We start from the raw sequence: 27,031 nt of genomic DNA, 5'->3' as shown, positions 1-27,031 counted from the left end.
CTGGACACTCCACTCCAGTCCTCACTAACCTTTAAGGCTTAAAACCTTAAAACTTATTATCTCATACAAAACCAAGTGACTGAGCTTCAGCCAAAGAATAATAACAAGACTACTAATCTAAAAACTAAAGCAAATGCATCCTCTCAACATATGATTCACTTAACCAATTCTTGAGAGGCTCTCCGCATCCAACAAAACAGCCTGAGTTACCATTCTCAGTGAAAAACGGGAAGTTGAAGACGTTGAGCAGCTCCTCAACTGCTTGTCTCACCATTGAACTGCCTGTGACTCTACTCCGTCTTCCCCAACCAGTTACTATATCAATCCGTGAAGGACACTCTCCTGAAACCAACATCTGCTTACGAAACCACGCAAGCGTCCTAGACAGTGCCGTCACAGCAGTTCCTTCTGACATCACATGGAGATTTATAAGCCAATAGCTGCAGCTTTTCTCCCTCAATGCATCTGGATACACATTCTTGACTGCAGCCACTTCCCACACCGAACCCGCCTCTTCTTTAAGCCCTGACTTGTGGAGAAAATTCACCACTGCATCAATGAGTCCCCTCTTGCTCTCTCTGTCCTCGCTGTGCATGTAATCAAGAAAGCTGCTGACGTGGTCACGCACCTTTTGGCCATTATCTGAACCTGCAGGCGGAATTTTTAGGAGAAACATGTGTGCAGGATGGCCTGAGACCGCCATTAGCTGCCCGCAGAATCCCAAGTCAAAGTTTGAACGAGCTTCTGTGCAACAGCTCAACAGCAATGTGTATGTCTGCAAAGAAGACTGCAGACCAAGCGCCACCATGCTTTGCAATAGATTATAAGCTTCAGAGAGCCTATGACCTCTAAGCAAAGTACTGAGAAGGGAATTACAAGTAGGAACATTAGGTCTCACACCAGCGTGAAGCATTGCTTGATACCACCGCCAAGCTTTCTCCACGTCACCAGCTTTCCCCCACAAGTCCACAAGAAGACCGTACACATGTTCATCAGGAACCCAGCTCTCACGTTCCATCTCAGTGAATACACCCTCTGCCTCCTCAAGAAACCCACACTGTCCAAGCACCTCCATGACTATACTGTAAGTCACTTTATCAGGTCGAAACCCAGCAGCTTTCATCTCTCGGTAGAGCTTCAACGCGCTCTGGTAGTTCCTGGCCTTGGCGTGCAAAGCTATCATGATGTTGAACGTCACCAAACTAGGCGTACAGCCTTGACCAACCATCTCACAAAAGAGCCTATGTGCAGAAGGTAAATGACCAGCTTTGCCAAGACAGTTTATTATCACACTGTAAGTGAAAGTATCAGGAGAGAGCCCCGCCACTTGCATTCTATGATACATGTCCATGGCAACGTCAAGAAAGCCAGCTTTAGCGTGGATGTCTATGAGTGTGCAGTACGTCACACGGTCAGGCTCGCATCCAGCCTCTTGCATTTGAGTGAAGACATTCACGGCTTCTTTGAGGTAATTTGCACGGCCGTAGCTGTGGATAAGTCGGTTGTATGTGACGGTGTTTGGCTTACATCCATCTCTAACCATCTCGTTGAGAAGGTTTTTTATCTCGCCGAACTGTTTTGCACGGCCGAGGTTACCAACCATAGTGGTGTAAGTGTGTTCATCGTGCTTAAAACCAGGTTGTGTTTTGAGCCAGTAGAAGAAACCAAGAGCGTTTGCGTAGTTATCTATCTGCTTGAGGACTTGGTTTGCTTGGTATGCGTCCATCTTGAAACCGGAACTGTGAAGAGCTTCTTCAGCAGCAAGGCCCCATTTGAATCTCCGCAATATGCTAGAAACTTTTTCTATGACGTGTCTAGGTGCTGGTGTCACTCTCATCATTTCCCCTGAGGGGTAATAGCCACACTTCCTCTTTCCAGAGACGGTAGTTTTGGTTAGATCATGAGACACATCATTTGAAGCTTGCTTAGTGCCTGGTGAGGCGTTTCTTGGAGCTCTCTCTGATGGATCTTTGGAAGCAGAGGTAGTGTAGACTTCACCGAGATGCTCTCTTCCACTGGCTTTGACACTAGTAATAGGAAGAGTATGATCGACCCTAGAGACTTCAGTTCCATCGGGTAGTGGGATCTTATGATTAGCAGGATCCGGTTTCACAGGCAAAACAGGAGGAGAAACATGGAGAGGAGGAGGTGATGGTCGGGTGAAAACTCTGTTCCCAGTGTGTGCAGCTTCATGCCTAGTTTGGTGGCGTCTCAAGAGGCAGCTATCATCTTCTGCGGATGTGCAAGAGTTTCCATCAGCTGCACTAGATCTTGTTCCACCAAGAAAGAAGGATCTTGCTGAACTTGAAAGATTACTGATCTGCTTTGCACGAATCATTGTCTGTCAAAGAAAACAAAATGAACCACAGGCTCAGAAATGTCTCATAAGATTCAAACATAAAAAAAAAAACTAAAAAAAACAACTAAGAACAAAAGAGAGTGTGTTCCATTAGACTATATTGGCAACCTAATACACTACTTGAGTTCTCTCCCAATACAGTAACTAGGTTCAACGCTTGGTCGTGTAACCATGCCATAAGTTACATGTATACATCTATGTCCCTTAACAGTTACATGAAACTATCTAATGTACATTACTGATTCAAAGTCACCCTTTTTGTCTTGTATAATAATTTCAAAGAAACAAAAAAATAAAACTGAGCCTTTCATTTTTCATTTCAGATTTTCTCCAGAAACCACCCAGAAACTAGTATCATATTCTCAAACGCATTGTGCATTTTTAGAGTTTCCAACACATTCAAATCTTAACAAATTGATCAACTACAGTAATCAAACAAGTAGCTAGAACTAACTCTCATAAACCGGAAACAACAATAACAACGAAGTTACCTTTAAAAATGGTGTGGAGCTTGAGTTCCTTCTTCAAGCTTGTTTTGCTCTCCAAGCAAATTTGGTCAGAAGCTTACAACTTTGCAAAGCTTACGACTTCTTGCTTTTATTGTCTCTTTTCTTTATATCTTTATTGATTTTTATTTTAGTTTTCGTTTAACCTACCTAAGCATATACCTCTGTATATTTATTATTTAGTATATGTGACATCAAGATCCATGCTTTCCTAGGATAGCTAGGCCATTCAAGATCTTATCTGAACTATACCATAACAATTTTTTTAATGTTTTAATTTATGTTAATCCATGTTCAAGCTAACAGTCATTTATTAAAAATAGCATCTTTGTAAATATAAATCGATTTTCGTTGTCAACTTTGGAGTAGTGTACATGTATTGCGGATTTGTTATTTTTTAAAGTTAGTGGTTGATTTGTAATAATAAGAAAACTATAAACTATAAAAAACGGCAGAGTTTAATTAACTTTTTCGTCTTTGCTTTTTTTTTTTGGTAGGATTTTTTCGTCCCTTTGTGCAACTTTGTTAATGTGATATTCGTTTATGTATCTTAAAAATACATATAAAATTTATATGTCTATATAAAATTTATTGATTTCCAAATCTAACATATGAATTTTTTCTTTTTAAACCGCTCGTTTATGTAGTCTGCATAATTGTTTAATAAACCGCTCTTTCCGGCACTTGAAATCTGGATTTCCTGTAATCTGCAATAAATTGCATAGTCTGGGATTCGAACTCCAAACCTAGGTGTAGAAGCCTTTAAACATTAACAAGTAAACTACGGTGCTTCCACAATCTAACATATGAATTTAAGTTAATGTTTATATTCATATTTTCTCGAATTTAAATTTTATAATTTTATTAAAGAAATTTGCCCAAAAAAAATTTGTATTAAAGAAATTTATTGAGATTTACTCAAACATATTATTAAAACTACATCTGTAAACTAAATTTGTATAATTCAATAGAACATTATTTAAGATTTCTAAATTATATGATCAATAACACATAAAATTTAAATCAAATGAATAGCACTGGATTTTATTTGGATTTGTGAATCCATTAAGCTACACTAGTATTTGATTTGAGTTCAACTAAATATCATTTGCCGTCATTTTAGATGTTTAGAAAGTTATTAATCCAACTGTGTTATTAAAAAAAAAAAACTCTAAAATACAGTTATCAGAGTATTTATGAGAGAAGTTCAGAATTTGCCGGTGTTGCGTTCTTGCGATCATTTCGTTCAGAGCTGTAGAACGAATAAAAAGCTAATGGGCTTTTTGTAATAGTTATACCTACTATCCCATTTTTATCTTTTTGCGAGCCCAACGAGGAGTATAATTCTCCTGCTCGTTTATATGATCCTTGCTTCCTTAGTTAGATGTCAACAAACTTAAATATCGTGAACTAGAAACCTAAATTATCAAATACTAAGAAGAAACTAGTGATCGAGCTGATCTACTAAGATATAATGATTTATACTATCAAGAATAGTTGCGATAGTTTGAAATTCTGTAACATAGGCAGTGAAAAGTTAATCATTGACTCATTGGCCATTGCGATTCAAAAGAAAACATATAATTTGATCCGTATCGCATTTATTTTGTTGTCTTCTTCTTGTGCTCTAGAAAAACAAAATAGATCAGAAGTAGACTACTCGATAAACTTATACAAACTTTAGTTGTTGTTTCCAACCAAGCCAGACTAGTAAAAGCTTACTTAGACTCGAGTGTAAACTCGTTTATGACAAGACTAAGTTAATGTTGCTTGGCTAAACTAAGATACAATATTGTTACGGTTACTTGAATTATTTTATTACGTAGAAGTTTAAAACGTTTAAAATGGTAAAAAGAAAAAAAAAAGACTAAAATCAAGAGATCATCGATCAATTTCTACGGATGGTAAACAACCACACCGAACGCAGACAATTAATAATTACAGCCTTCTCAGGTTGAAACACAATCACTTGGGATTCAATTCATTCACATTCTATATATATGGTTTAAGATCATAGATAAGGGAGTGCTATGCAAAAAAAGTGATGGGGCTACAATAAATTGAATAGTTGGCATGACAACGCCACATACACATGCAATCTCAAGCATTTGAGTTGAGCCCATCATTTCATACACAATCTCATGTTTTTCCTCTCATCAAACCAAAGTCCCTTTTTCAAATATTTTTAATAATTTGCCAGCTTAAAAGTTGCACAAGATAAAACATGGTCCATCATTTCCTTTTAAAAAAAATCTAACAATCAAATTCATTGGCATCACCCCACTCATAATTTATTCATTTTCATGGATTTGTATAATAACTAAATTAATACCACAATATAGTCTATATATGTGTGTATATATATTATGAAAGCTAATGAGTGTAAATTAGATACTAAAGTTGGAGTATGAGAACATAATGTGTTGGGGCTTCTACATCTTATTTTCATAAACCTAATGTTTTTATTTACAAAGGAGACCCGTTGCGTGACTTTCTACTTTTTCACTCTCTTTTTGCCAATTGCAATAACTGCCGGTTGGAATTACAACTGGGAAATAAATTTAAGACCTTCTTTTTCACCTATTAAAGTATAAATTTGATAAATATATATTGCACATAATTATCATAGATGATAATGTTGTTTGCGCAAAATAACATATGTTAGGTTGTATTTATTTTTGGAATGTAAACCTAAATTGTTGTAAGCAAACGAATAAGGAGACGACATGGCGACACCTTTGTTTGATATGTGACTTGAATTATTTACTAGTAGAGGAAAAAAAAAGACGTCACCATTTGTTTACATTTTTGTTGACTTTGATCAGTGGAATCTTCATATTTACTTTTCATTTTATTTTTCTTATGTCACAATTAAAGTACGATTGCTTGATCCTTATATTGACAAAGTCTACACGTAATCTCTCCTATCCTGATTACATATCTGATAGGTTTTGAAATTATCTTCACCACCATATCTTTTTGCAGAACCTTCAAATCAACCATTCACAAAAGTATATACCTATTTCAAAAAAAATTAAAATTTCAATGTTCTGACAACTGAGCTTGTTTTCATACGGAAAGTGTATAAAATATATATGGTACCCAAAAAACTATAATGTTTCTGTAAATCCAAAGCTAGTAACCTAGGTAAAGTAATTAGAGGGACAAGACGACAAAACAACTCTCACAAGTTTAATTACATTAATCAATTCTATTGATTTCAAACAGACAATGATTTTGGTTAATACCAACAACTCAAATGAAACCAACGTCACACTTTTTTGACAATGTCACCATATCCACTTCCATGGTCAACAACTCCACCTGACTTCATCTCATCTCTCCACCTCAACAAATCGACGGCTAGTATTTTTCCTACTCATCTTTTAAATACATGAAAGAGTAATAAAAGCTGTTGTAAGTATAACTAACCTTTTGAATCACTGAAAAATTATTTTATAATTCATATAGAAAAAATCTATTTTAAATCCAAAACCGCTCAAAATACAGTTTCTTTGCATTTTTTTTTTGTATTTGCAGATACAAATCAAGTTGCTTTTTTCCCTTTATATATATATATTTTTTTTTTTGGTAAAATGTTAAGATAAAAAAATTTGAAGGCCGAAGAGGGGATTTTCCCTTTATATTTAAACTATATAAATACAACTTTTTAAATATCAAATATCATCATCAAACTGATATTTACAAAAAGGTCGACGAACCTTTCTTCATCTTCTCTCCAAAGACTACAAACTCACCGTTCACCGGAAAAACACAGCCGTTGCCGTCAAATCTCCAGAAACTAACCAACTTCGGTTTACTGAGTTCGAAAACTCAGACATGGGTAACTGCATCGCCTGCGTCAACTTTGACCCTGAAGCAGACTCAAAACAAACCAAGAACCAAACCAAGAAACGACATGTCCGGAAACAAAACGCGTATAACCACGATCCCGACGGTCTGAGATCCCACGGTCCCATCCGCGTCCTCCCCGACGTCCCCATGAGCCACCGGACTCAGATCAGCGACAAGTACATCCTAGGACGAGAGCTCGGCCGCGGAGAGTTCGGCATCACATACCTCTGCACGGACCGCGAGACACGCGAAGCCTTAGCTTGCAAGTCGATCTCCAAGAGGAAGCTCCGGACCGCCGTCGACGTGGAGGACGTCCGCCGCGAGGTCACGATCATGTCCACCATACCCGATCATCCCAACGTGGTGAAACTCAAGGCGACCTACGAGGACAACGAGAACGTGCATCTTGTGATGGAGCTTTGCGAAGGAGGCGAGCTTTTTGATCGGATCGTGGCTAGAGGGCATTACACGGAGCGTGCGGCGGCCACCGTGGCGAGGACCATCGCGGAGGTCGTGAAGATGTGTCATATGAATGGTGTGATGCATAGAGACTTGAAGCCTGAGAATTTCTTGTTTGCTAATAAGAAGGAGAACTCTGCGCTTAAGGCCATTGACTTTGGCTTATCCGTGCTCTTCAAGCCTGGTAACTTTCCTAAAATAGAAACTTTTGAGCTTCAGATCACATTGTTCTAGAATGTGGTTGAATCTAGAAATTTTTGCAGGAGAGAGGTTTACAGAGATTGTGGGCAGTCCATATTACATGGCACCAGAAGTGTTGAAGAGAGATTATGGACCAGAGGTTGATGTTTGGAGTGCTGGAGTTATCCTCTACATCTTGCTCTGTGGTGTTCCTCCGTTTTGGGCTGGTATAAGCTCTTCTGCTTCCTCTTTGATCCGGATTTGGGCACAGCCGTATGAAATATTGGTCTTGGTTTTTTAAATTTTTTTACGTATATATAAACTTCCAAATTGTTAAAAAAAAAATATTTTACCAAAATTCTTAAAAAAATGTTTATAACCGCTAAAATCTCAGATCTGGCCCTATGTAGATCTGTACTGATGAAGAGTAACTTAGTGGTTCATGGTTTTGAATGCAGAGACTGAACAAGGTGTGGCTCTTGCAATCTTGAGGGGAGTTCTTGATTTTAAGAGAGACCCTTGGTCGCAGATATCTGAAAGCGCAAAGAGTCTTGTGAAGCAGATGCTGAACCCTGATCCCACTAAGCGTTTGACTGCTCAGCAAGTTCTTGGTAACTAATGATGGATCATGGATCTTGTGATCTTTTCATGTTCTCTCTGCTTTACTTGACGGTCTTTATTGTTACCTCTTTTGTAGATCACCCTTGGATACAGAATGCGAAGAAAGCTCCAAATGTTCCTTTAGGAGATATCGTTAGGTCAAGGTTGAAGCAATTCTCCATGATGAATAGATTGAAAAAGAAAGCTCTACGTGTAAGTGTTCCTCTCATTCTTTTGAGTTTATATTTTTGTTTGGTTTCGTCACTTAATACTTATTCTATGTGATGCTTCCAGGTGATAGCTGAGCACTTGTCTATTCAAGAAGTTGAGGTCATTAGAGACATGTTTACACTGATGGATGATGACAATGACGGTAAAATAACGTATCCAGAACTCAGAGCTGGACTAAAGAAAGTCGGTTCACAACTAGGTGAACCAGAGATCAAAATGTTGATGGAAGTGGTAACTTTTTTTTCTTAATCAAAAGATTCAACAATGGTCGTCTTCTCTAGTACTAACATTCATGTATTTTCTTTGATGCAGGCGGATGTTAATGGAAATGGATGCCTGGACTATGGAGAGTTTGTAGCAGTGATAATACACTTGCAGAAGATGGAGAATGATGAACATTTCAGACAAGCTTTTATGTTCTTTGACAAAGATGGAAGTGGATACATTGAATCAGATGAACTAAGAAGAGCTTTAACAGATGAGTTAGGTGAACCAGACAACAGTGTTCTAATTGACATAATGCGTGAAGTTGACACTGACAAGGTCACATGAGCTCTTTGACCCTTAAAAGACTCTTCTTATAGAAAAATATTAAATAATAAATGTTTGGTTTTGCAGGATGGGCGTATAAACTATGATGAGTTTGTGGTGATGATGAAAGCTGGAACTGATTGGAGAAAGGCATCAAGACAATACTCAAGAGAGAGATTCAAGAGCTTAAGTATAAACTTGATGAAAGATGGGTCATTGCATCTCCATGATGCACTCACTGGACAATCCGTTGCTGTTTGATCTTTTATACTTGCTTATCTACCAAAACAGAAGCAATCTAATAATGGCTTTGTTTTCCTCTGTTCAAGAAGGTTTTTATCTGAGCTTTTTCATATGTAATTTTGTGTTACTTCACTTTGCTTCTAGTGATTCTTTTGATTTGGGAAGTTGAAAATTTGTAATTTATGGGCTTAGTTAGACTTTTTCGAAACTGAAGAATGAATGTATTTGTATGTAATGTTTGTTTAATTGTTATAAAGCTTCTTTCTGACTTGCTTATGACATAGTCTACCATGAATTTATAAGACACCCACGGCTAATGGATCTCATACGTTTACTCGGCCTCGTGGACTCCATCTTGTGCAAGCGGTCAATATCATTTCACGATAGGTCATCTATCATTACATTGCTTCAGCTCAAACATACTTAAATATAGAGCTTTTTTACATGTGTGACCGAAAAAATAAATGCACTTTAATGACATGTATAGCCAAATCACTTTTTTTAACATTTACCTTACGATATATCACAAACCGGAATGTTACAGAAGCATTCAAACTTACGGTTATGATTTCATCAAACGAACATAAATCAATTGGACAAAAGGTTTTTTCATGTTTAGTTTACATATGGAAAGAATCAATCAGCTTCTTGAAGTCCATCCAAAACAACAGAACCAACCAACAAAACAACAGCACCAAGAGCAAGAGCACCTGCCAAAACGTATTGAGCAACCACCAGAGTAGTTGAGTCATCAGGAATCAGCACTATAGCTACAATAGCAGCCGTCAGAGCCGGGAGTGCGGCCGAGGCTAAGACCGCAGGAGATGTACTTGCTAAAGTTTCAAGGAGACTGAGAAGACCGAGCTCCTCTGCTTTGGAGAAGACACCAAGCTTCTCGAGAGATGACAACGTGAGTCCCAAGTCCTCTGCCTTTGAGAGCAAGCCAGATTTCTCGACGTTGCTGAGCACTTTCCGCTTCTCAAGCTTCTTGAAAACGTCGACGTTTACTTCTTCGCTTCCTTCGAAGAATAGTCCCGCTCCGTACCATTGTTTCTTCCACTTGGCATCATATTTGTTCACCTAATATACATATACAAAGATCTTGTTTACTCCTTTGAAGAATTTGAGAATCTGTGGTGTCTATTAAACTGTTCACTAAGGCATGTAATGAAAATGAAGAGATGAGTTTTTAAAGTTACCTTCTTCTGAGGAGCCATTGAGACGACGGAGAAGGCTGATGCTGGTGCTTTTACGGTGGAGTATGATCGTTGAAAGCGGGGGAGAACGGGATTGGAGAGGAACTGTGTTCGCGGGTGAGACGATATAGGAGCGTTGACAGCCATTGGAAGAAGATTGAAGCGATGAAAAGGCAAAACTCTTTGGAGATGTCTTCGTGTGTTGTTGTTTCTTCCCCCTCATCAGCACACTATGTGGAATCTCTGGAGACAGAGAAAGTGCCACGTCAGATGATGTCTTTGTGGTTTCAGCCAATCATATTCGTTAGCGCTTTATCTTCGGTGTTCACTTGTTTTAAATAATCAGACTCGTAATCAAAGAATGTAATAATAATTCAAGAATGTCATAATGGTTAAGGATTTGTCAAAACTAAAACAACAAAGACAAGTATCTCAGATTTTATTATTGTACTCTCTCTCCGTCTGTTTATTTGTTCTGGTAGACCAGTGCGTGAAAAGATTTTGCGAGGAAGGTTAATGGATGAAGATCATAATAAAAGACAGTCGATTAATAATCGGATTAGGCCCGGTTTAATTACAACCAAGAAAGACTCAGGCCAGCCTAATAACAATCAAGAAAAAGCCTATAAATTTCAGCAATTATTCTTCTTCCTTTTTAATTTACAACGTTAACAAACAAACACACTGATTTTCTATTGTAACCTGAACCCATTCCCATACAATTAAAAGAAGAATAAAAAAAAGAAACAAATGTTGTTACTCTTTCTTCAATTAATTGTCTGCAGCGTTGTTGTTGTTGCCTCATACTCGATTGACTTGGTGAACTGCAAATACAACCACACAAATAAATAAAGTTAGGCTTTTTTGAAACAGAAGAAGCGCAGTGTTAGATACATTTTTTCTAAACAAGTCACACCTGAGATATCTTTAGATCAAGTTCATTCCACTCTGAGGTTGGGTTGCTTCCTGCTACTATCCCTGTCCCAGCATAAATCAATGCTCCAAGACCCTGTAATCATTCAAAAGAAATGATTTAGACCTGTTTGTATAACTTAGGAAATTGTGTTTTTTTTTTTTTTGTGCTAGGGAGCGAGAGCAAACAAAGCTTTTTACCTTTTCGACTAGAGCTGATCTGATCCCAACTGCAAACTCACTCTCTTTACCACCAAAAAATCCAATAGGTCCAGCGTACATTCCTCTATCGAAAGATTCTGGGAGACGAGAAAGGTTTAAATAAGGATAAATTGAAAAACAATGCATAGACATCTATAGTTACTAGGAGATGGTTGAAAGAAGAAAAGAAAAAGGTAGATTATCTTTACCTATTTCCTTAATCAAAAGCCTGGCTTCTTCAGCTGGAAGCCCACAAACAGCTGGAGTTGGATGCAGAGCAGCCAAGATGTCAAACTGTAGATATAACATAACACAAAAGAGTCAAACCTAATGTGAAGAAGAGAATAGCCTGGAGATAAACATTCACAACCACCCTTAACTACAAGCTATCTAGATGATCATGTGATGTGAAATTATTCATATACTATTATCTCACCTCGTCATCTTCTCTCCTGAGCCTCCCTGCCAATTGAGAATATAGATGCTGCACTCTTGCAAGCTTCCTCACAGTTTTTTGGGGCTTAACAACCACCTTGTCACATATAGACTGCAGAGTAGACGAAAGCATAACAAGAACACATGTCAATCATAACTGTTGTAACTGTTTAATACATTTTTGTTAAAGAGTAAAAATTGAAACTTACGTTTAACTTTTCTCTTATATTCTCTCTTACAATAGAGAACTCAAGGTCGTCTTTGGGGCTGCAGCAGTTTAGTAAACCAAGTCAGTATGCATATCCGAAAATTTCAATGCAAAAAAAAGGACTTTACGATTGTTCAAAACAGTGAAGTAAAAAAAAAATGACCTTGTTAGTAAGTCACGCTCTATCTCCATATCACGTGCCGTTGAAGCAGATCGAGGCCTAGTTGCAGCCAGAGCTTCACTGCAGACACCTAACTGATTCCTTTGGAAAAGTCTCTCAGGCTGTTTCACAAAGATGTGTGCCATAACTTTATAAGCAGTTTCTTCCAGATATGTCAAATAGAATAAAATGCACCAATATGCTACTTATATAACATACCGTGTTGCCGATAAAAGCTGGTGCACCAGGTGGTTGCAGACAGAACTGATAAGCATCATGCCCTTCACTCTGTCAACCAATAAGTTGAGTGAGATTCAAGTCTTAACATTGCTTTACTCCAAAGGTAAATATAGTATCCATAGACAAAAAAAACACACACCTGTAACTGAGCAAGCCAAGCGATGGGATCAATGTCAGTATCCGTTATAATCCTGCTGTTGCGAGCAAGCACAACCTAGTTTTCCAAACAGAAAACATCAGTTAAGCTGGAAACCATAATAGTGCAAGAATAGATACAGACATTAGTCACTAAACTACCTTGCTAAGCGATGAACTCTTTTGCTTAATAATCTCCAAAGCCTTCTCTACAGCAGGGTAATACGCTCCTTTGGTAGGAACATGGTTCTTGCTAAGAACAGATACTCCTAGAGACTCCCTTCGTAACCTCATCACAACAGAAGAAACCTGACACAAACAAAGTTCTCATTAGCATAAAGAGTTAAAGACACCATTCAATAACTCAAAAGCAGACTTTGTTTAATGATAACCTGAAGCATAGTCTCTTCAAGTGCTTCAATAGCATCCTCCAGCGTCCAAGAGAGCTCATCATCCCAAGCAAGAGTTGCAGCCAACATCGAGCTTCCCCCAAACTCATTAAACTCAACCTGAGCGTGAAGTAAACCAATTAGTCAATGCTCCATACACTCTCTTGACAAAAAAAAAAATCAAAACTTTAGTTACCTGAGGCACTGCAAAGTAAAATGCACCAAAGGGTTCCCATTCCACAGAGATCTTGCCGTTGGGATCAAACCGCATGCCTCCATAGGCGCGGATCAGAGGCGACGAAGACGACAGAAACCTTCACAATTGTTAACCACTCAACAATCAGATCACTGAGAAGTGAAAAAAAACTCGTAAAGTTTCTTACTTTACCTTCGGATGGATCTCCAGTCATCATGAGAGAAGGGATCTAGGTCACGGAAGAACACTGCGGATCCGATTCCGGCGACGCTAACCAGTTCACGATCCGATGAGCCTCTTCCGTTACCGTTATCGCTGGCCAAGTCGAGGAGAAGATCGGGACGACCAACGTCGCTGCGGCGAGAGAAGAAGCAGCGAAGGTGGATCTCGTTCTGGGATTGAAGCCAATCGATTGCTCCGATTTGCTGGTCAATTGGCACCTAAACCGAACCGAACCAAACCGAATTCAATTAAGGTTCCTGAGAATTTGCGCGGGAAAAATATATGACTGTTAATTAATGTGTGAGTGAGTGATTGCTCCCAACATGAATCTTTAAATCATCATTAATCTCTTTTTTTTTCCTCCAGCTTAATATCTCTAGACACCTAACTAGTCATCAAATCTAATTAACAGTGTTGAACTTGATTAGAACAGTCGTTAATCTTTTCTTACTTATGACTGCTTTAGGTCAACTCTGTACTTGGTCAACATTTAATTGACTTAAAAAGGAAAGGTACGACTCAACTTAGAATTAGTGTTTAATACTCCTCTGTTCCTAAACGTAGAATGTTTTACAAAATTTTGATGTTCTAATATATAAGATGTTTTCATTTTTTTAGATAAATTTTATTTTATTAAAAACTATGTATTCAATCATATTTTAATAGTCTATTTTGTAATTGGTTGAATACCATTAATTTATAGTTTTAATGATATTTTATAGACAAAAATTAGTTTTTTTTTATATTTAGGAACATAGGGAGTTGTAGTCTTGGTTATTATTAGCCACTGTCTTTAAGAGATTGTTTATGATTCATAACCAGAATTTGTACTAATGATGAGGTTAATACCGATGTCATTTGACGACCCTACCGTCGATGAAAATGAGAAAAAAAAACTACGTAATTACTAGAGCTAAAGCAAGTGGAAAATGATATGTGCATTCTTATTTTTTTTTTTTAAACTAAATGAGTCAACTCTTATTAAAAATAAATTTAAATGATTAGGCATAACGATACGTCAAGGAACGATCTAGAGAACGATATCATCAGAGCATCTTTATCTCAGTTTCTCTGGATGGGTTTTTAGGATAATAGACCATTTAATTAAATGAAAAAAAAATAAATAGACTGTAACCGATCCTTAATTGGAGATTTTCGGAACCGTTTTGAAAGAGGTTTCCAAAGACACGTGTCAGCCTAGGAGTAAAAGTTGGAATTTTTATGTTTTTTATTTTTCTTCATCTCATTAATTCTTTCTTTCTTCGTCTTCTCCACTCCTCTAATCAAGAGTCGGTTCTGATTGGAGCCAGCGCCTCTAATCCTCTCGATGTACTCGTCATTGGCGGTGGAGCCACTGGTTCTGGAGTGGCTCTCGACGCTGTGATGCGTGCCCTCCGTGTGGTCTGGTGGAGCGGGAAGATTTCTCGTCGAGGACGTCTTCGCGTTCAACGAAGCTTATCCATGAGGTAAAAGTGTTTGAACAATTGCTTTGGTTTACTAGGTGGAACTGAATGATATGATCTTCTATAGCTTTGATTCTCATGTTTCTTCGTTATTTCTCTTTCTCATCTTCTCCGAACGATTCTTCTTAAAAAAAAAGTTTATAGAATTTTTTTTTTTAAGAACCCTTGATTAAAAATCTAGCATTGGAGGCACAAAATTGAACAATTTCTTAACTAGAGTTCTTAAGCCTACTAAGTACACTTTGTATACTTAAATAATCATCAAGAAACACTAATGGTTTCTATGGATAAAGATGCTCTCATAACCCAATCCGGAAGGACCACGTGGCGATATCTGATCTTTCACTGACAGAAACAGAGGAAAGTCATGTACCTGTATCCGGACAACGCCGGAGGAAAACGGCGGAGGTTGAGATTTTAGCTCAGAGACGGCGGAGATTAGTCTCTCAGTGGCTGCTGTCGGAGATAAAACAGCCGCCATAGTTCTTGTCTCGATTGTACCAAGTGGCGTCTTGAAATCGCCCTCGCATCCATTCATAGACATGGAACACGACATAAACTTCTACAATTTTGTCCAAAGACATTTCTCAGATAATCAAACAATGATGTCCTTCGGAAAAGATAAGAACACAACAAAAAAAAGAGACAGAGAGAAAACAAACCTTGCGGGAGAATAATCTGGTGAATGGGGTTTGGGAATAGTTATGAGAGATGGAAATGGAGTTGTGTTTTGTAGTGTTTGTGCCCAGAAAATGAGAAGAAAGTTGAAGTGAGGCCATTGGAGATAGCTTAGAGAACGTATAAAAGGGATATGGTGAGTGAGTTTGTAAAAATATTTTGTTTTAGCTGGGGTTCGTAGCAAGAGATTATAGATGCTTTCTTGTTTTTTCTTGTTATCTGAAGAAATGTGATTATGAGCACGTCTTAAATAAGATGGGATTGGGGCCCATTAAAATTGAATATTCATTTCACCTATAAACTTAAATTTCTCAGAATTTCTTGTAAACTGCTCAGAAATGTTCGTTACCTTTCTTGTTACTACTTTTCTTTCATTCTATTTTCTTTATCCAAATAACAGTTTATTATCTTAACTTGTCATTTTATTTCATAGATAAGTTATAGGTACGTAATGATTGATGGTAATTGTTATAGTTTTCAATTAACTTGGCGGTATTCTGTACATATTAAAGATCTGAAAGTAATTTTCAATAGAAAATGCAGTCCACAGAAGATTTTTTTTCTCCAGATAATTGTTGCACTTTGTTTCATTTGATCTGCAATTCAATAAGTTAGATTAGGATTAATGAAACTCTAATAGTACACTGCTGAGCTAAGGATTTACAGAAATAAAATTAAGGTTATCAAATAAATTTGATTTATGACAAATTGACAACTATTGCGGGAGATGTCTTCGTAAATCAAAGAAAATGTCAAAAAAGTCTTGTATACCATCATGCACTACGGAGTACGGATCATACCGTTCATTTATTGCAACTAGGTCAGTGTTTTTGAAGGGATATATAGGTTGAACATATAGAGATCCTTTTTCTACTAATAACAAAAATAATAGAGATCCTTAAATAATATTTTCTCTATTTTTGAAGATAATATATATATAATTTTTTTATAAAATAGAATTTATGTTTCATAAATTTAATTGCATAAATTGTAAGGAATTATAAATAACATAATTCATTTCATTAAATTATTATTTATTTATTGTAAATTAAAATTAACAATTATTAAATATATTTTATATGTGTAAAAACATGAAATATATTAAATATAAAATGAAAGAAATAATTACATAATTGTTTTATCGATGTTTTAATTAGAATTTAAAACCCGTTCAGACCCTTCTTAGATTATTTGAGGATTCAATTCAATAGAATCATCTTATTTGGTAGGAACACCACCGCTCTTTAAAACCCATTGAGATTCACGGTAGGAAAGAACATATAACACAATGGTGTTGTTTTAGGTAAAAGGTAACATAACTGAATATAAAAATTGTTTTCATGATGACAAAAAAAGGGATTGTTTTCATTTTATTTTCCATGTGGAGTATCACCATGTCGTTATGATGAGGGGAGAATGGACAGTGCAGAGGTGTAGCAACTTCCCCAAAATTTCCCTGAAATAACCAAACACACACATTTGAGTCCAAGTCCATACGATGATTGCGACGGCTCACCAGCTACTTTGAGAGACCAATCATTTTTCTATCAAATGGAGTCCTCGTGGTCAAAACGAATAGCTTAATAACGCTATAAGATTATAAAAGTCAAATTGTTATTTTATCACATGACGAACTATTCAAACTAGGGAAGTCTTTCAAATAAGCCAATTATAATGAAACCAAACCATAATCCAACTAGCATTGGTTGATGTAAAACTGAATAAACTGGAATGAATATACAGTGTCCTACGATATTATACTATAGTGTGACTTTAAGGCAGTCACGAGCTGTTGGATGGTCACAGTTGTGTTCTATTTTCTTTTGAACAAAAGACTTTGAATAGTTGTCGAAGATGCTACGGATTCATCCGTATTTCGTCAAATTTTTGAACTTGTTTTCATTTTACCCTAAGGTTAATGTCGCATATATATGCTATATATCGAAATTTTAAACACATTTGATGATGATGCTACGCCAAGCTAAACAATTTCTATGAAATCACGTGTCTCACGATGATGTTCTAGTCACGTTATAAAAGTTTCCAAAACCTGTTTAAAAATATCTACAACCTGGGTTTTAGTGTACTTTATTATACATCTTAATCAAGAGCCAAGAGAAAAAGAAAAAACACATATACGTCTAGAGCAAAAGGTTATAATTAAGCCTTACTGTAATAAAACCTAAAATTCAAATGTTCACACTCCCATTTTTTTTAAAAAAATATTAAACTTAGTAATCGTTACATAAACAAGTCTTTAATGGTTATTGTCAAGTACTAAATAATTGTACGCATGCCAATTCATTAAAGGTGGTTAGGAATTAAAAAAAAATGTGCATGGAATTAACTAGCTAAGTTGTTTTTTATTAACCTTAAAGATTCTGAACCTTAGTTAAATCTCTAATTGTCCAAAGTTTAGTATTTGAAAAATTCGATTTTAAAACATTAATTTATATCAAAAAAAATTGCATGAAATTACTAGCTAAGTTATTTTTTATTAACCTTAAAAATTCTGAAACTTATATATTCTATAATTAGCTTATATCCTTCTGTTAGCCTACACTCACCAAAATAAAAGTAACTAGCTATATATAATATTTACTAAATCACAAATTTTAAGATTCTTTACAAAAATACAAACACCTTTCTACATAAGGTTGCAAACAACTGCTTTCAAAACTTTTAGGATTTGAAATTTAATCTTAGGACATTGCTACAACAAAAGTATAAACCATTATATAATATATATGTGTATATGTATTTTCGGTTGCTTTTTAATATCTTAATAATTTATGACATGCTGCACTATGAAAACCTATAGGAAGTATTTTAAATCATGAAAGCAACCAATAATTATTCAACTAGCGTTGGCTGATGTAATCATGTAAAACTGAATAAACTGCAAGTAATACACACGGTCCTGCGATACTAAACTATAGTGACTTTAAGGGAGCATGAACTGTTGGACGCGGTCACAGTTGCTTTCTATTATTCAAGACTTTGAATTGTTGTTGCTGATGCTACAGATTCATCCGTATCTCGTCAGTTTTGTTGACTTGTTTTCATTTTATCCTAAGGTTCATGTCGCATATGCTATAGATCGAAATTTTTAACACATTTGATGATGATAGTACGCGTAGCTAAACAGTTTTTACGAAATCACGTTCTTAAAATGTCTAAAACCTAGTTTTATCTATACTTTGTTTACTTTATGCAAATACTTTTAACAACGTCAAAAATATTAATGATGGTATACCCACTGGTGAAGAGCTAACAGAATACGTCGAAAGCAGAAGGCTATAAGCATGACTGTAAGACTGAAACCTAAAATTCAAATGTTCACACTTCCATTAAAAAAAAAATTGAACTTAGTTACATAAACAAGTCCTTAATGGTCATTGTCAAATACTAAATAATTGTACACATGCCAGTTTGTTTAATATAGGCGGTAAGCAAAAAAAAAAGAGATTTGCATGGAAATATGAAATCAATTAACCAAAAAAAACTCACTTTACGCGGCACAAACCGAAAATATACTACTGTATGCCTCACAAAAAATAAAATCAGTACCTTATTGAACCATGTTGAGCACGTGAACAATAATACTATAATACTAAAACTAGTACGGATATAGTTATTTAGCAAATCCCATAATAAAAACTCAACAACAAGGGTACGCAACATGTTAACATGCGTAATACAACGTTTATCTTAAACATGCTTATATTTTGAACAGATTATTGCACAACTACTCTCTCTGTGGTAGACCTACGTAAGATAAAACTTTGACAAACAATTTAAGAGAAACTAGAGGCAAACTCTTCAGCACCTGAAGCCTTCAAGCTTAATATATATCCAGAAAAGGCCAATGTACTCTGGAGTTTGTGTTTAGTTGAATAAACTACATACAATCTCCCACACAAGAGTGTCAATTCAACGAAGACAAATAATAGCAGGAAGATGTGGAAAAATCCATGTGAATTTACTCAAATAAACCTGGCCTTGGATGACATGGTGGGTCACTTTGAGATATTTCCTTATATTAAACCCTCTCGTACAGTCGTACACCAAGAAGTTCCCAAGGTTAAAGCTTTAGAAAAAATAGACAAATTATTATTTTCCATAGTTCTCTGTAATCAACAATCCCATTACTCAGCCATGGCTCGTCACCACCTCAACCATGATCCCTTCTCAGATCCGTCTTCGCGGGTCTCCATCTTCACCAGACTCGCGACCACTACCGTGACGTTCGATCTCTCTTTCACCTTCTTCTCAACTTCAAATCGATTTCTGGGTATTGTATAAGCTCCAATGATTATCGAGAATCATGGGATTGCTCAGTTCGTAGCTACGAACCTGGCCAGTAGTTAACCGACGAAGATGCTGAGATCAAGCCTCAAGTTCGTGTCTTTTGATTTGATGATGAACATTAAAGTTTCTACCTTTCTCTTAGATCGTTTAGGGATTTGAGCTTAAATTGACTCATGATTCTATTTGATCAGGATCCTGATCATGGTGTTTCTCCAAAGTATCCGGGTTTTGTTCCCGGGTCGAATCCTGGACAGTACGATGAACATATGAACCGTGGAGCTGGAATTTATGCAGTTCATGTTCATCAGTTTGGAGGACATGTGGCTGGTCTTTCCCTCAAACTATCTCATCCCTCTCACTTACAATGTTCCCACGTACGTACTTGAGTAGTGTAATACCTTATTTATCAAGAATAATCATATTCATTGGTGAATTGGTCTAGCTAGAAGAATTATGCAACAAGTTGATCCCTTTAGGTTCAAATCATATAGGTTCAAATCACTGGTGGTGTTGCTTTTTAGATGACTTGATGTTAGAGAAGTATATGTTTGGTATTGAATCATATTCATTGGTGCCACAAGTTTATCCCTTTTCTCATTGGCTTGCAAGCCGCATCCAAACTACTGTGTTTAGGTTCTAATCACTATGGTGTTTCTTTTGAGATGACTTTATGGTAGAAAACTATATAAGCTTGACTTTGAATCCGTTTTGGGTTGATGGTTTTTATGTTTTTGTTTAGAACAAGACCTAGCAATGAGAACCTGCACATCAAACGCAAGTGGTGGTGCGGAGATTTGAGATCGCCTTTCAGCTTAATATATTCCTCATACTCAAGCTTGCTGCTGTCATCTTTTTGTTCAACCAAGATGGATATAGACAACAGCGATGTCTTGTGATTTTTGCTACCATAATCTACTTGTAAGCCTCAAGAATCTGGTTTCCATCATCATTCTTATACATGATCATCTACTATTGGTAAAGAGTTTGAAATGATGTAGCTGATCCCTCTGTTTTGTTTGGAAACTTTGACAGGTACCAATCTGGATCCCTTGCACCTTTTATCCGATGGCTATCACAAGGTATGCATAGAGCACCCGTACCACCACCACAACCTCGAGCTCATCGACCTACTGCGAGAGGTGATAATGATCCGGTAGTCACAACTTTATTTTCTTTATGAATTTCAAAGTTCTCGTTCTCTCTTCCTGCTAAGGTTTCTCCACTGATGGTCTCGTTGCCAGCGCTTCCTTTTGATTCTTACTTCATTTTCCCAGAAATAATTAGATAAAGGTTAGTGCTTCCATGACTCGATTCTCAGCTATTACTCTTTATGGGGAATATATGAATATGATTTGGATGCTTTGGTTCTAATTCTTGCTTGGTTTCTATACATCTTAGATATGCAATTTAAGGTCTTTCAGTTTTAGAGATGATGGTGTTAATACTGGTATTAAGGTAGAATATGGGACCTAGCTAGGCTCTGTTCCCACAGATCACAAGTGTTGTCTACTTGTCTTTCGTGTTCCTATCTGATATTTGTTGCTTTCTTTTCAGGTTTTTGATCTCCTTGATCTTTACCAAAGATGAGGAAAGACTATGGGCTCTTCGGTGGTTCTGGTGCATGGAAAACTGTGATGATTATGGGACTGATCAATAATGTTGCCTAAAACTGAATATGGATTGGGCTTAAGAAGAGTCGCTGACTGGAGGTATATTTTGTCAAAGATGACTGCAAAAATTTGGAGGTATGTTTTGTCAAAGATCAGTCCAGCACAGTTGATATTCACCACATGGGGAGAGCTCCTTTCTTGGATGCTGTAACACTTCTCCGTAACGTTGTTGCTCAATGTGTGCTCTACCATAACATGTTCCTTACAGCTCATCCTACCTTCAAACAGTTTTTGTAATCTCTTTCCTTCCAAGGAGTCCCAAATGGGTAGCTTAATGTTAAAAATGTATGATGCTTTTCTTGTTTTTATTTTATTTTTTGCCTTGGAAGCATTTCTCTTAGGAATGAAACTCATGTATCTTTTTTCGTGATATAAACGTTAGTAGCAAAAAAAAAAAACAAGAAGTTATATGGAGTTTGGTGTACTTCAAACCCTAAACCCTAAAACTTAACCCCAAACCTTATATCATACATTAAATCTTAAACCCCAAAACTTAATCTCAAATCATATACAACACTTCAAACCACATAATTCTAATCTTTTCAAACTTATAATATAAATTGTAAACTTAAAATCTAAGTATATTTCAAAACTCAAATCATATATTGTACTCCCTGTTCTAAAACTCGGCCGCCTAGCCGCCTAGGCGTTACGCGTCACTTTTCCGCCCCGATTTATGCCAAATCGGTTAAAAAAATCGGATATCCGATTTTTTTCCGGCTAGACCGCCTAAATGACCGTCTAGCCGCCTAAATGACCGCCTTAGCCGCCTAGCCGGCCGCCTAATCTATTTTTTTATTTTTTTTTATTTTTTTTATTTTTTTTTATTTTTAATAATATTTTTTTTTATTTATTTGATCTAAAATTTTATAAATATCATTTATATTCATAATTTTGATGAAAATTACACTATATTAAGTTTATATATTCTATTTGTGTGTTTTATACAATCTTAAACATGAAAATGTATTAATGTTATACACAATTAAAGATTAACATGTTTTATAACATAGTAAACCATCTAAAAATTCTGCCCCGCATAATTTTCGATTAATCCCCGATTTTCTCTTTAGGCGCTAGGCCCAACCCGACCGCCCGACTAGCGCCTAGCGCTTTCCCGAACAGGGATTGTACTTAGTTCTAAATCTTAACCCTAAACCCTAAACTACATACCTCATACTAACCCATATCATAAAACTTTAAATCTTAATAATAAATAAATTATAATTCCTATAAGATAAATATACTATTCCAAACTATATACAACATTTCAAATTATAAGATAAATATACTACTCCAAACTATATACAACATTTCAAATTATACATTTACAAAAGAAAAGTAGACCACCAAATAATAAACAACAAAAAATACAAAATAAAAGAATAATCTCATTTAAATTTTAGTATTTTAGTCAATCACACATCCACAAAATTCAAACAAAAAATTTAGATTTCAAAATTTGAATTATGATTTCAAATTATTTAAAGCTTGGATAATTTTGATAATAGTTATAAATAAACAAAAAGACAATTTATATTGTTTTTATTTTGAACCATTGATTGATTTGGATCAAAGGCCCAAAATCACTCATCTATCTATCCTCACTTTTTTTTTTCCTATTGGTTGTCTTGTTTATGGGACAGATCACCATTTTCACCCTTGGATGATATTGAATCAACGGTGGGGATTAATTTTCTTTTATTCTAAGAAAAAAATATATTTTTTGAGATCTGAAAGATCTCGTGTGTTTACGAGACAGAGAAGCGAGGGGAAGCGAGAAAGGAGAAGACGCGGTTGAAGCTTCACGACCACACTACTTTTGGTCACCTCTCGGTCGTGATTTTCTCAGATGGAGGAGAGATGGAGTTCTCCACCAGCAGGTCCAGCACCGCCAGTCTATCTCTCTAGGTATTTCTTCTTCTCTTCCCAAATTTACAATCTCATTATCAATCAATTAGCATCGAGTTAAACTGTAAGTACGTTTCTTTCTTCATTTCTTTCTGAAATTGTAAGTAAGTTTCCTAGAAATTCTGTTTCTGAAATTACCACTATTGCTTGTTACTTTCAAAACTGCGCTTTTTGATATTTAGATTTGTATGTTGAAGGACACAGCTGAATTTGAAATAGGAGTTTCTGTGATTCGATCCTTGTATCTGCGAAATCAATGTTTAAACTCTCCAATTCCTCCAGTGAGGAGGTGGCTTGAAGTAAAGCAGACAGTTTCCAGTTGTGGAAAGAGGATGGGATGAGTTATCTCGAGGCAAAGCATCTGTAACTTGTAAGTTATTGCGAGTGTCTCGTATGTATCATTTTATTGGTTGCTAGCAGCAGAGATATATATATATATCTACTTCTTTCGGTTTTGTGATGATTATGGCTTTGGTTTGGTAATGTAGGTACTAGGTAATATATGACAAAACAACTGACTGAAAATGAAGTTTCTTCTTAGCGAAGAAGATCAAAATCGCATACGTTTTCTGGTAACCATAGTTCAATATTTTGTAGGTATGATTTGTTTTTATGTTCAGTTGGTTCTTGATTGCTTTAAAGTACTTTTTCACTCTTGCAGTATCGAGGGTGACTGCATGGCTGAAGCATCGAGGGTGGAGGAGGACATTAATTGGTGGCGAGTTTGAAGTGTCGATGCTGGAAGTGTTGTGTTGGGCGTTGGATTCACCTCCTACGGCTTGAGGTTGAAAGAAGAGATCAGAGAAATCCAGCCAGGAGGCGGCTTGAAGCTTGAAGAATTAGCTAGTTTAAAACTAGGCTAATGAACTTATGAACTATCTCTTATGTGTTTGGAATTCAGATTATTATTTTTTACTTGTTGACTTATGTATTAGCTACATCTTTTATGAATGATTTAGTTGTTTTTAATGAGGTTTCCATTCCGAAAACAAAAATCGACAACAAACAAATTATAGCTCAACAAACAAATCAACAATAGCAAAAAAAAAAGAAGAAGCATGAGTATAATATCATAGCATTTAAAATTACCTATGAATTAGACTATCATAACATATTCCAAAGCTATAACAAAATTTAATATAGGAATGATCAACAGCTATTGTAGAAGGACATATCATAGCTCGAATTATGAATCGTAAACAATTTGTGTCGAAAAATAGCCGTGCTATAGTTACATTAATAACTGCATTCATTTATTGCTATCGTATCTTCACATTATGTAGCGTAAAAATGCTATCGTAGAGAGAGTACTTATGATGGCTGCCGATGACATAGCATATGAGAAAACGCTATGAAAGCCCTACTATAGCATTTTTCGTGAGCTAAGAATGTACATATTTCTTGTAGTGTAAGCCTAATATTCATTTTCTCATTTGCAAAGTGCTCTCGATCCTCGTGATTGGAGATCCTTTGAAGCTTCCGGCTGTCCTCGTTGGCTATCTAATTTTTTTGATTCTGAGAAATTGGTGGCCTCTGTTTAGACTAGCTTTTATACGATCGAGAGTATGTTCCCTTGATCATGGTGGTTATTTTTGGCTGGCTGCAATTTGCTTTGCCTGGTTATTATTGTTTTTGATCCTTCCCTTTGAAAAGTTCCCACTGTAATTGTCCCATCCTATTGCAATATATATTTCAGATGATCAAAAAAAAGAGAGAGTAACATTATCAACGAAATAATTTTTTTAAGTTTGGTTACTTCTGTGATTTTCATATTTAGTTCATTAAGATAAAACATTTTTTTATGAATTAAATAAGGTTGTTTTTGAAAAACCACAAAGTAAAGTGCTCCAAATCAATAAGTTGTCCTGAATTAAATAAGGTTGCTATATTTTAAGGGAAAAAAAAGGAATTCAGAAGCAAGTGCAGAGAGAGAGACAATCGGAAAAGTAGTTTTGATGTTTAGCTTCCTAAATACTAGTATTAATTAACTTTAGATAACCATTATTATTAGTTGTTTAGTAATCATTGTGTGCCCTTTCTCGTATGATTCATCTTTATTATTTTTAAGGTCTTTTTAAGAGCTTTTAAATTGATAGAATTTAAAAGAATTACGTAGTAACGAAATCTAACGAGGAAATGTAGTATAACCCAATAACATAATAATGCTAATGAGATATCAAATAAACATTTAATCAATCCGAATAAGTGAAGGTGATTGGAAATGTGATCGCATTCCAATTTAACCTGTCATTGTCTATTGCTGGGAACAAGTCCGTTAGACTGAGTCGGATTCGCATTTTGTTTATTTACTCAAATGATTTAATTACTATACTCTATTCTATATTCATTAAATTATATGTGTAATGTACTGATCTCTACTTTAGAACAAGGCTGGCTACTAAGATTGTTATTTATATTCTACCAAAGTTTCTTCCAAAACAATTGTTTTTATAAGATAAAATATACTCAATCTGTTTCAAATTACATGATGTTTTGACTCATTGCCCAAAGATTAAGAAATATATTTTTCTTCAAAAAGTAACTTTACAAATATAATTTAAAAATCATTCAACCAATTAAAAAAATAACTGCAAAATCTAATTGGTTACACAGTTTTCAGTCAATTTAAAAACAATATAAATATATGAAAACTTTATTCATTTTGAAAGAACAAACATTTTCTAAAAACATCAACTATGGAGTATATTCCACCAAGGTTTGTCTGTGTAGCGTAAGAATCAACTCCGGATGTTATTAATTTGATATCAACATAGACTTTTTAGTCTCTAGGTTTAACATCCGTGTGTTACTTAACCCGTATTGTTTTATTTTTATTTTTTATTATGGGAAACCTGAGTTTTCAGTTTCTAGTATCTTCCAATACCCAAAATCATGTTTTGAAAATTTCAGTTTTAAAGTAACATTTTGTATCAAAAGAAGTTTGAATGTGATACACAAAGAAACTAATCCCTACTGGTAGACATAAATTATATATTCCCATGTATATATACATACAGTACCGTATATATCAAACTTTATTAGGGTATAAATAAATATTTAATTACATAAATAATGTTTAGGGAAGAAAAAAAAGTAGCCCAAGTTTTAAGTTACTTTGTCGAAACCGTAGGTCCCTAGGGTTATGATAATAAGAGCACCATTATCCTAACAACTGGTAATAGGTTGCTTAAGTATATATTATTAGTATTTAAGCATCTTTTTTGATAAGCAACTTAGCTAAGCAACTTGATAATTATTCTCTTCCATTGCAAGTTGCTTATAATAGGGATCTTAAAAATTTTTAATAATTTTTTTTAACTTCAAATTTATTTAATACATAAAATATATTACAAGATAACATTTAAATATAGATTTAAAAAAAAAATAACAAAACAAAGATTCATAAAATAAACGAGGTTTATTTGAAAGAAACATCCGAGATCAGTTGTTGTCTTCGTTACGTCCAAATTTATTCCATATATGTTCCACCAAATCATCTTTGAGTTGTTGATGCATTTGTCTATCACGAATTCTTGTTCGAGCACCCATCATATTTGCGATATTTGTAGGGATATCTGTTGAATATGTTAGATCGACATGTGAAGTTCCGGTGTCTTCTCCTTGTTGGAAACCTGTAGCATCAAAGTGGGTGTATCCATCTCGTTCGTCTTCTACTATCATATTGTGGAGTATGATACATGCTCTCATAATCTTTCCGATTTTGACTTTATCCCAAAAAA

At 35.5% G+C, this 27,031-nt stretch overlaps 4 protein-coding genes and 2 long non-coding RNA genes across 8 annotated transcripts; 3 read left to right on the top strand and 3 right to left on the bottom strand.

Moving 5' to 3' along the window:
- Positions 1 to 25: 25 nt before the first annotated feature.
- LOC106298198 (pentatricopeptide repeat-containing protein At1g74750-like) lies at positions 26 to 2,916 on the bottom strand. Its single transcript, XM_013734276.1, has 2 exons — positions 2,851 to 2,916; positions 26 to 2,341 (listed from the first exon to the last, which is right to left on the bottom strand). Exon 2 carries the CDS (start codon positions 2,336 to 2,338, stop codon positions 125 to 127), a length of 2,214 nt encoding a protein of 737 aa, XP_013589730.1. The 5' UTR covers positions 2,339 to 2,341; positions 2,851 to 2,916; the 3' UTR covers positions 26 to 124.
- Positions 2,917 to 6,705: 3,789 nt separating this feature from the next.
- LOC106298203 (calcium-dependent protein kinase 30) lies at positions 6,706 to 9,240 on the top strand. The gene is made up of 7 exons (XM_013734280.1): positions 6,706 to 7,363; positions 7,443 to 7,586; positions 7,818 to 7,970; positions 8,057 to 8,172; positions 8,254 to 8,421; positions 8,503 to 8,733; positions 8,809 to 9,240. Exons 1-7 carry the CDS (start codon positions 6,706 to 6,708, stop codon positions 8,980 to 8,982), a joined length of 1,644 nt encoding a protein of 547 aa, XP_013589734.1. The 3' UTR covers positions 8,983 to 9,240.
- Positions 9,241 to 9,507: 267 nt separating this feature from the next.
- On the bottom strand, positions 9,508 to 10,415 carry LOC106301027. The gene is made up of 2 exons (XM_013737331.1): positions 10,164 to 10,415; positions 9,508 to 10,044 (listed from the first exon to the last, which is right to left on the bottom strand). Exons 1-2 carry the CDS (start codon positions 10,305 to 10,307, stop codon positions 9,601 to 9,603), a joined length of 588 nt encoding a protein of 195 aa, XP_013592785.1. The 5' UTR covers positions 10,308 to 10,415; the 3' UTR covers positions 9,508 to 9,600.
- Positions 10,416 to 10,690: 275 nt separating this feature from the next.
- Positions 10,691 to 15,633, bottom strand: LOC106301026 (isochorismate synthase 1, chloroplastic). Of its 2 annotated transcripts, none has more exons than XM_013737329.1 (15): positions 15,384 to 15,633; positions 15,095 to 15,283; positions 13,229 to 13,476; positions 13,037 to 13,154; positions 12,844 to 12,960; positions 12,614 to 12,760; positions 12,456 to 12,530; positions 12,296 to 12,364; positions 12,080 to 12,198; positions 11,918 to 11,975; positions 11,710 to 11,820; positions 11,483 to 11,567; positions 11,274 to 11,371; positions 11,077 to 11,169; positions 10,691 to 10,984 (listed from the first exon to the last, which is right to left on the bottom strand). In XM_013737329.1, exons 1-15 carry the CDS (start codon positions 15,498 to 15,500, stop codon positions 10,928 to 10,930), a joined length of 1,701 nt encoding a protein of 566 aa, XP_013592783.1. In that variant the 5' UTR covers positions 15,501 to 15,633; the 3' UTR covers positions 10,691 to 10,927. The 2 variants fall into 2 exon arrangements, with proteins under 2 accessions (XP_013592783.1, XP_013592784.1); XM_013737330.1 differs by having other exon boundaries at positions 15,095 to 15,280; positions 15,384 to 15,500.
- Positions 15,634 to 19,484: 3,851 nt separating this feature from the next.
- LOC106298570 lies at positions 19,485 to 21,794 on the top strand. The gene is made up of 5 exons (XR_001261497.1): positions 19,485 to 19,799; positions 19,902 to 20,084; positions 20,450 to 20,628; positions 20,743 to 21,000; positions 21,265 to 21,794. It is a non-coding gene; the product is annotated as an uncharacterized LOC106298570 (long non-coding RNA).
- A 1,325-nt stretch (positions 21,795 to 23,119) lies between these two features.
- Positions 23,120 to 24,263, top strand: LOC106298802. Of its 2 annotated transcripts, none has more exons than XR_001261560.1 (4): positions 23,120 to 23,291; positions 23,496 to 23,661; positions 23,780 to 23,863; positions 23,953 to 24,263. It is a non-coding gene; the product is annotated as an uncharacterized LOC106298802 (long non-coding RNA). The 2 variants fall into 2 exon arrangements; XR_001261559.1 differs by having other exon boundaries at positions 23,489 to 23,661.
- The last annotated feature ends 2,768 nt before the right edge of the window (positions 24,264 to 27,031 follow it).

This window comes from Brassica oleracea, chromosome C6 (genome assembly GCF_000695525.1).
Source record: "Brassica oleracea var. oleracea cultivar TO1000 chromosome C6, BOL, whole genome shotgun sequence".
In the NCBI taxonomy this organism is placed as follows: Eukaryota; Viridiplantae; Streptophyta; class Magnoliopsida; order Brassicales; family Brassicaceae; genus Brassica; species Brassica oleracea.
The sequence above is the reverse complement of the archived record's forward strand: the minus strand, read 5'-3'. Positions and strand labels throughout refer to the sequence as shown.

Excerpts from the sequence above, each read along its gene's own strand:
- LOC106298198 (XM_013734276.1), bottom strand. The coding sequence starts at position 2,338 with ATGATTCGTGCAAAGCAGATCAGTAATCTTTCAAGTTCAGCAAGATCC.
- LOC106298203 (XM_013734280.1), top strand. The coding sequence starts at position 6,706 with ATGGGTAACTGCATCGCCTGCGTCAACTTTGACCCTGAAGCAGACTCA. Across the intron at positions 7,364-7,442 it reads ATCCGTGCTCTTCAAGCCTG|GAGAGAGGTTTACAGAGATT; the intron begins GTAACTTTCCTA and ends AAATTTTTGCAG. Across the intron at positions 8,734-8,808 it reads GTGAAGTTGACACTGACAAG|GATGGGCGTATAAACTATGA; the intron begins GTCACATGAGCT and ends TTGGTTTTGCAG.
- LOC106301027 (XM_013737331.1), bottom strand. The coding sequence starts at position 10,307 with ATGGCTGTCAACGCTCCTATATCGTCTCACCCGCGAACACAGTTCCTC. Across the intron at positions 10,045-10,163 it reads CAATGGCTCCTCAGAAGAAG|GTGAACAAATATGATGCCAA; the intron begins GTAACTTTAAAA and ends TATGTATATTAG.
- LOC106301026 (XM_013737329.1), bottom strand. The coding sequence starts at position 15,500 with ATGGCCTCACTTCAACTTTCTTCTCATTTTCTGGGCACAAACACTACA. Across the intron at positions 12,365-12,455 it reads CTTGGCTTGCTCAGTTACAG|AGTGAAGGGCATGATGCTTA; the intron begins GTGTGTGTTTTT and ends ATTGGTTGACAG. Across the intron at positions 11,372-11,482 it reads GCTTTTGATTAAGGAAATAG|AATCTTTCGATAGAGGAATG; the intron begins GTAAAGATAATC and ends CTCGTCTCCCAG.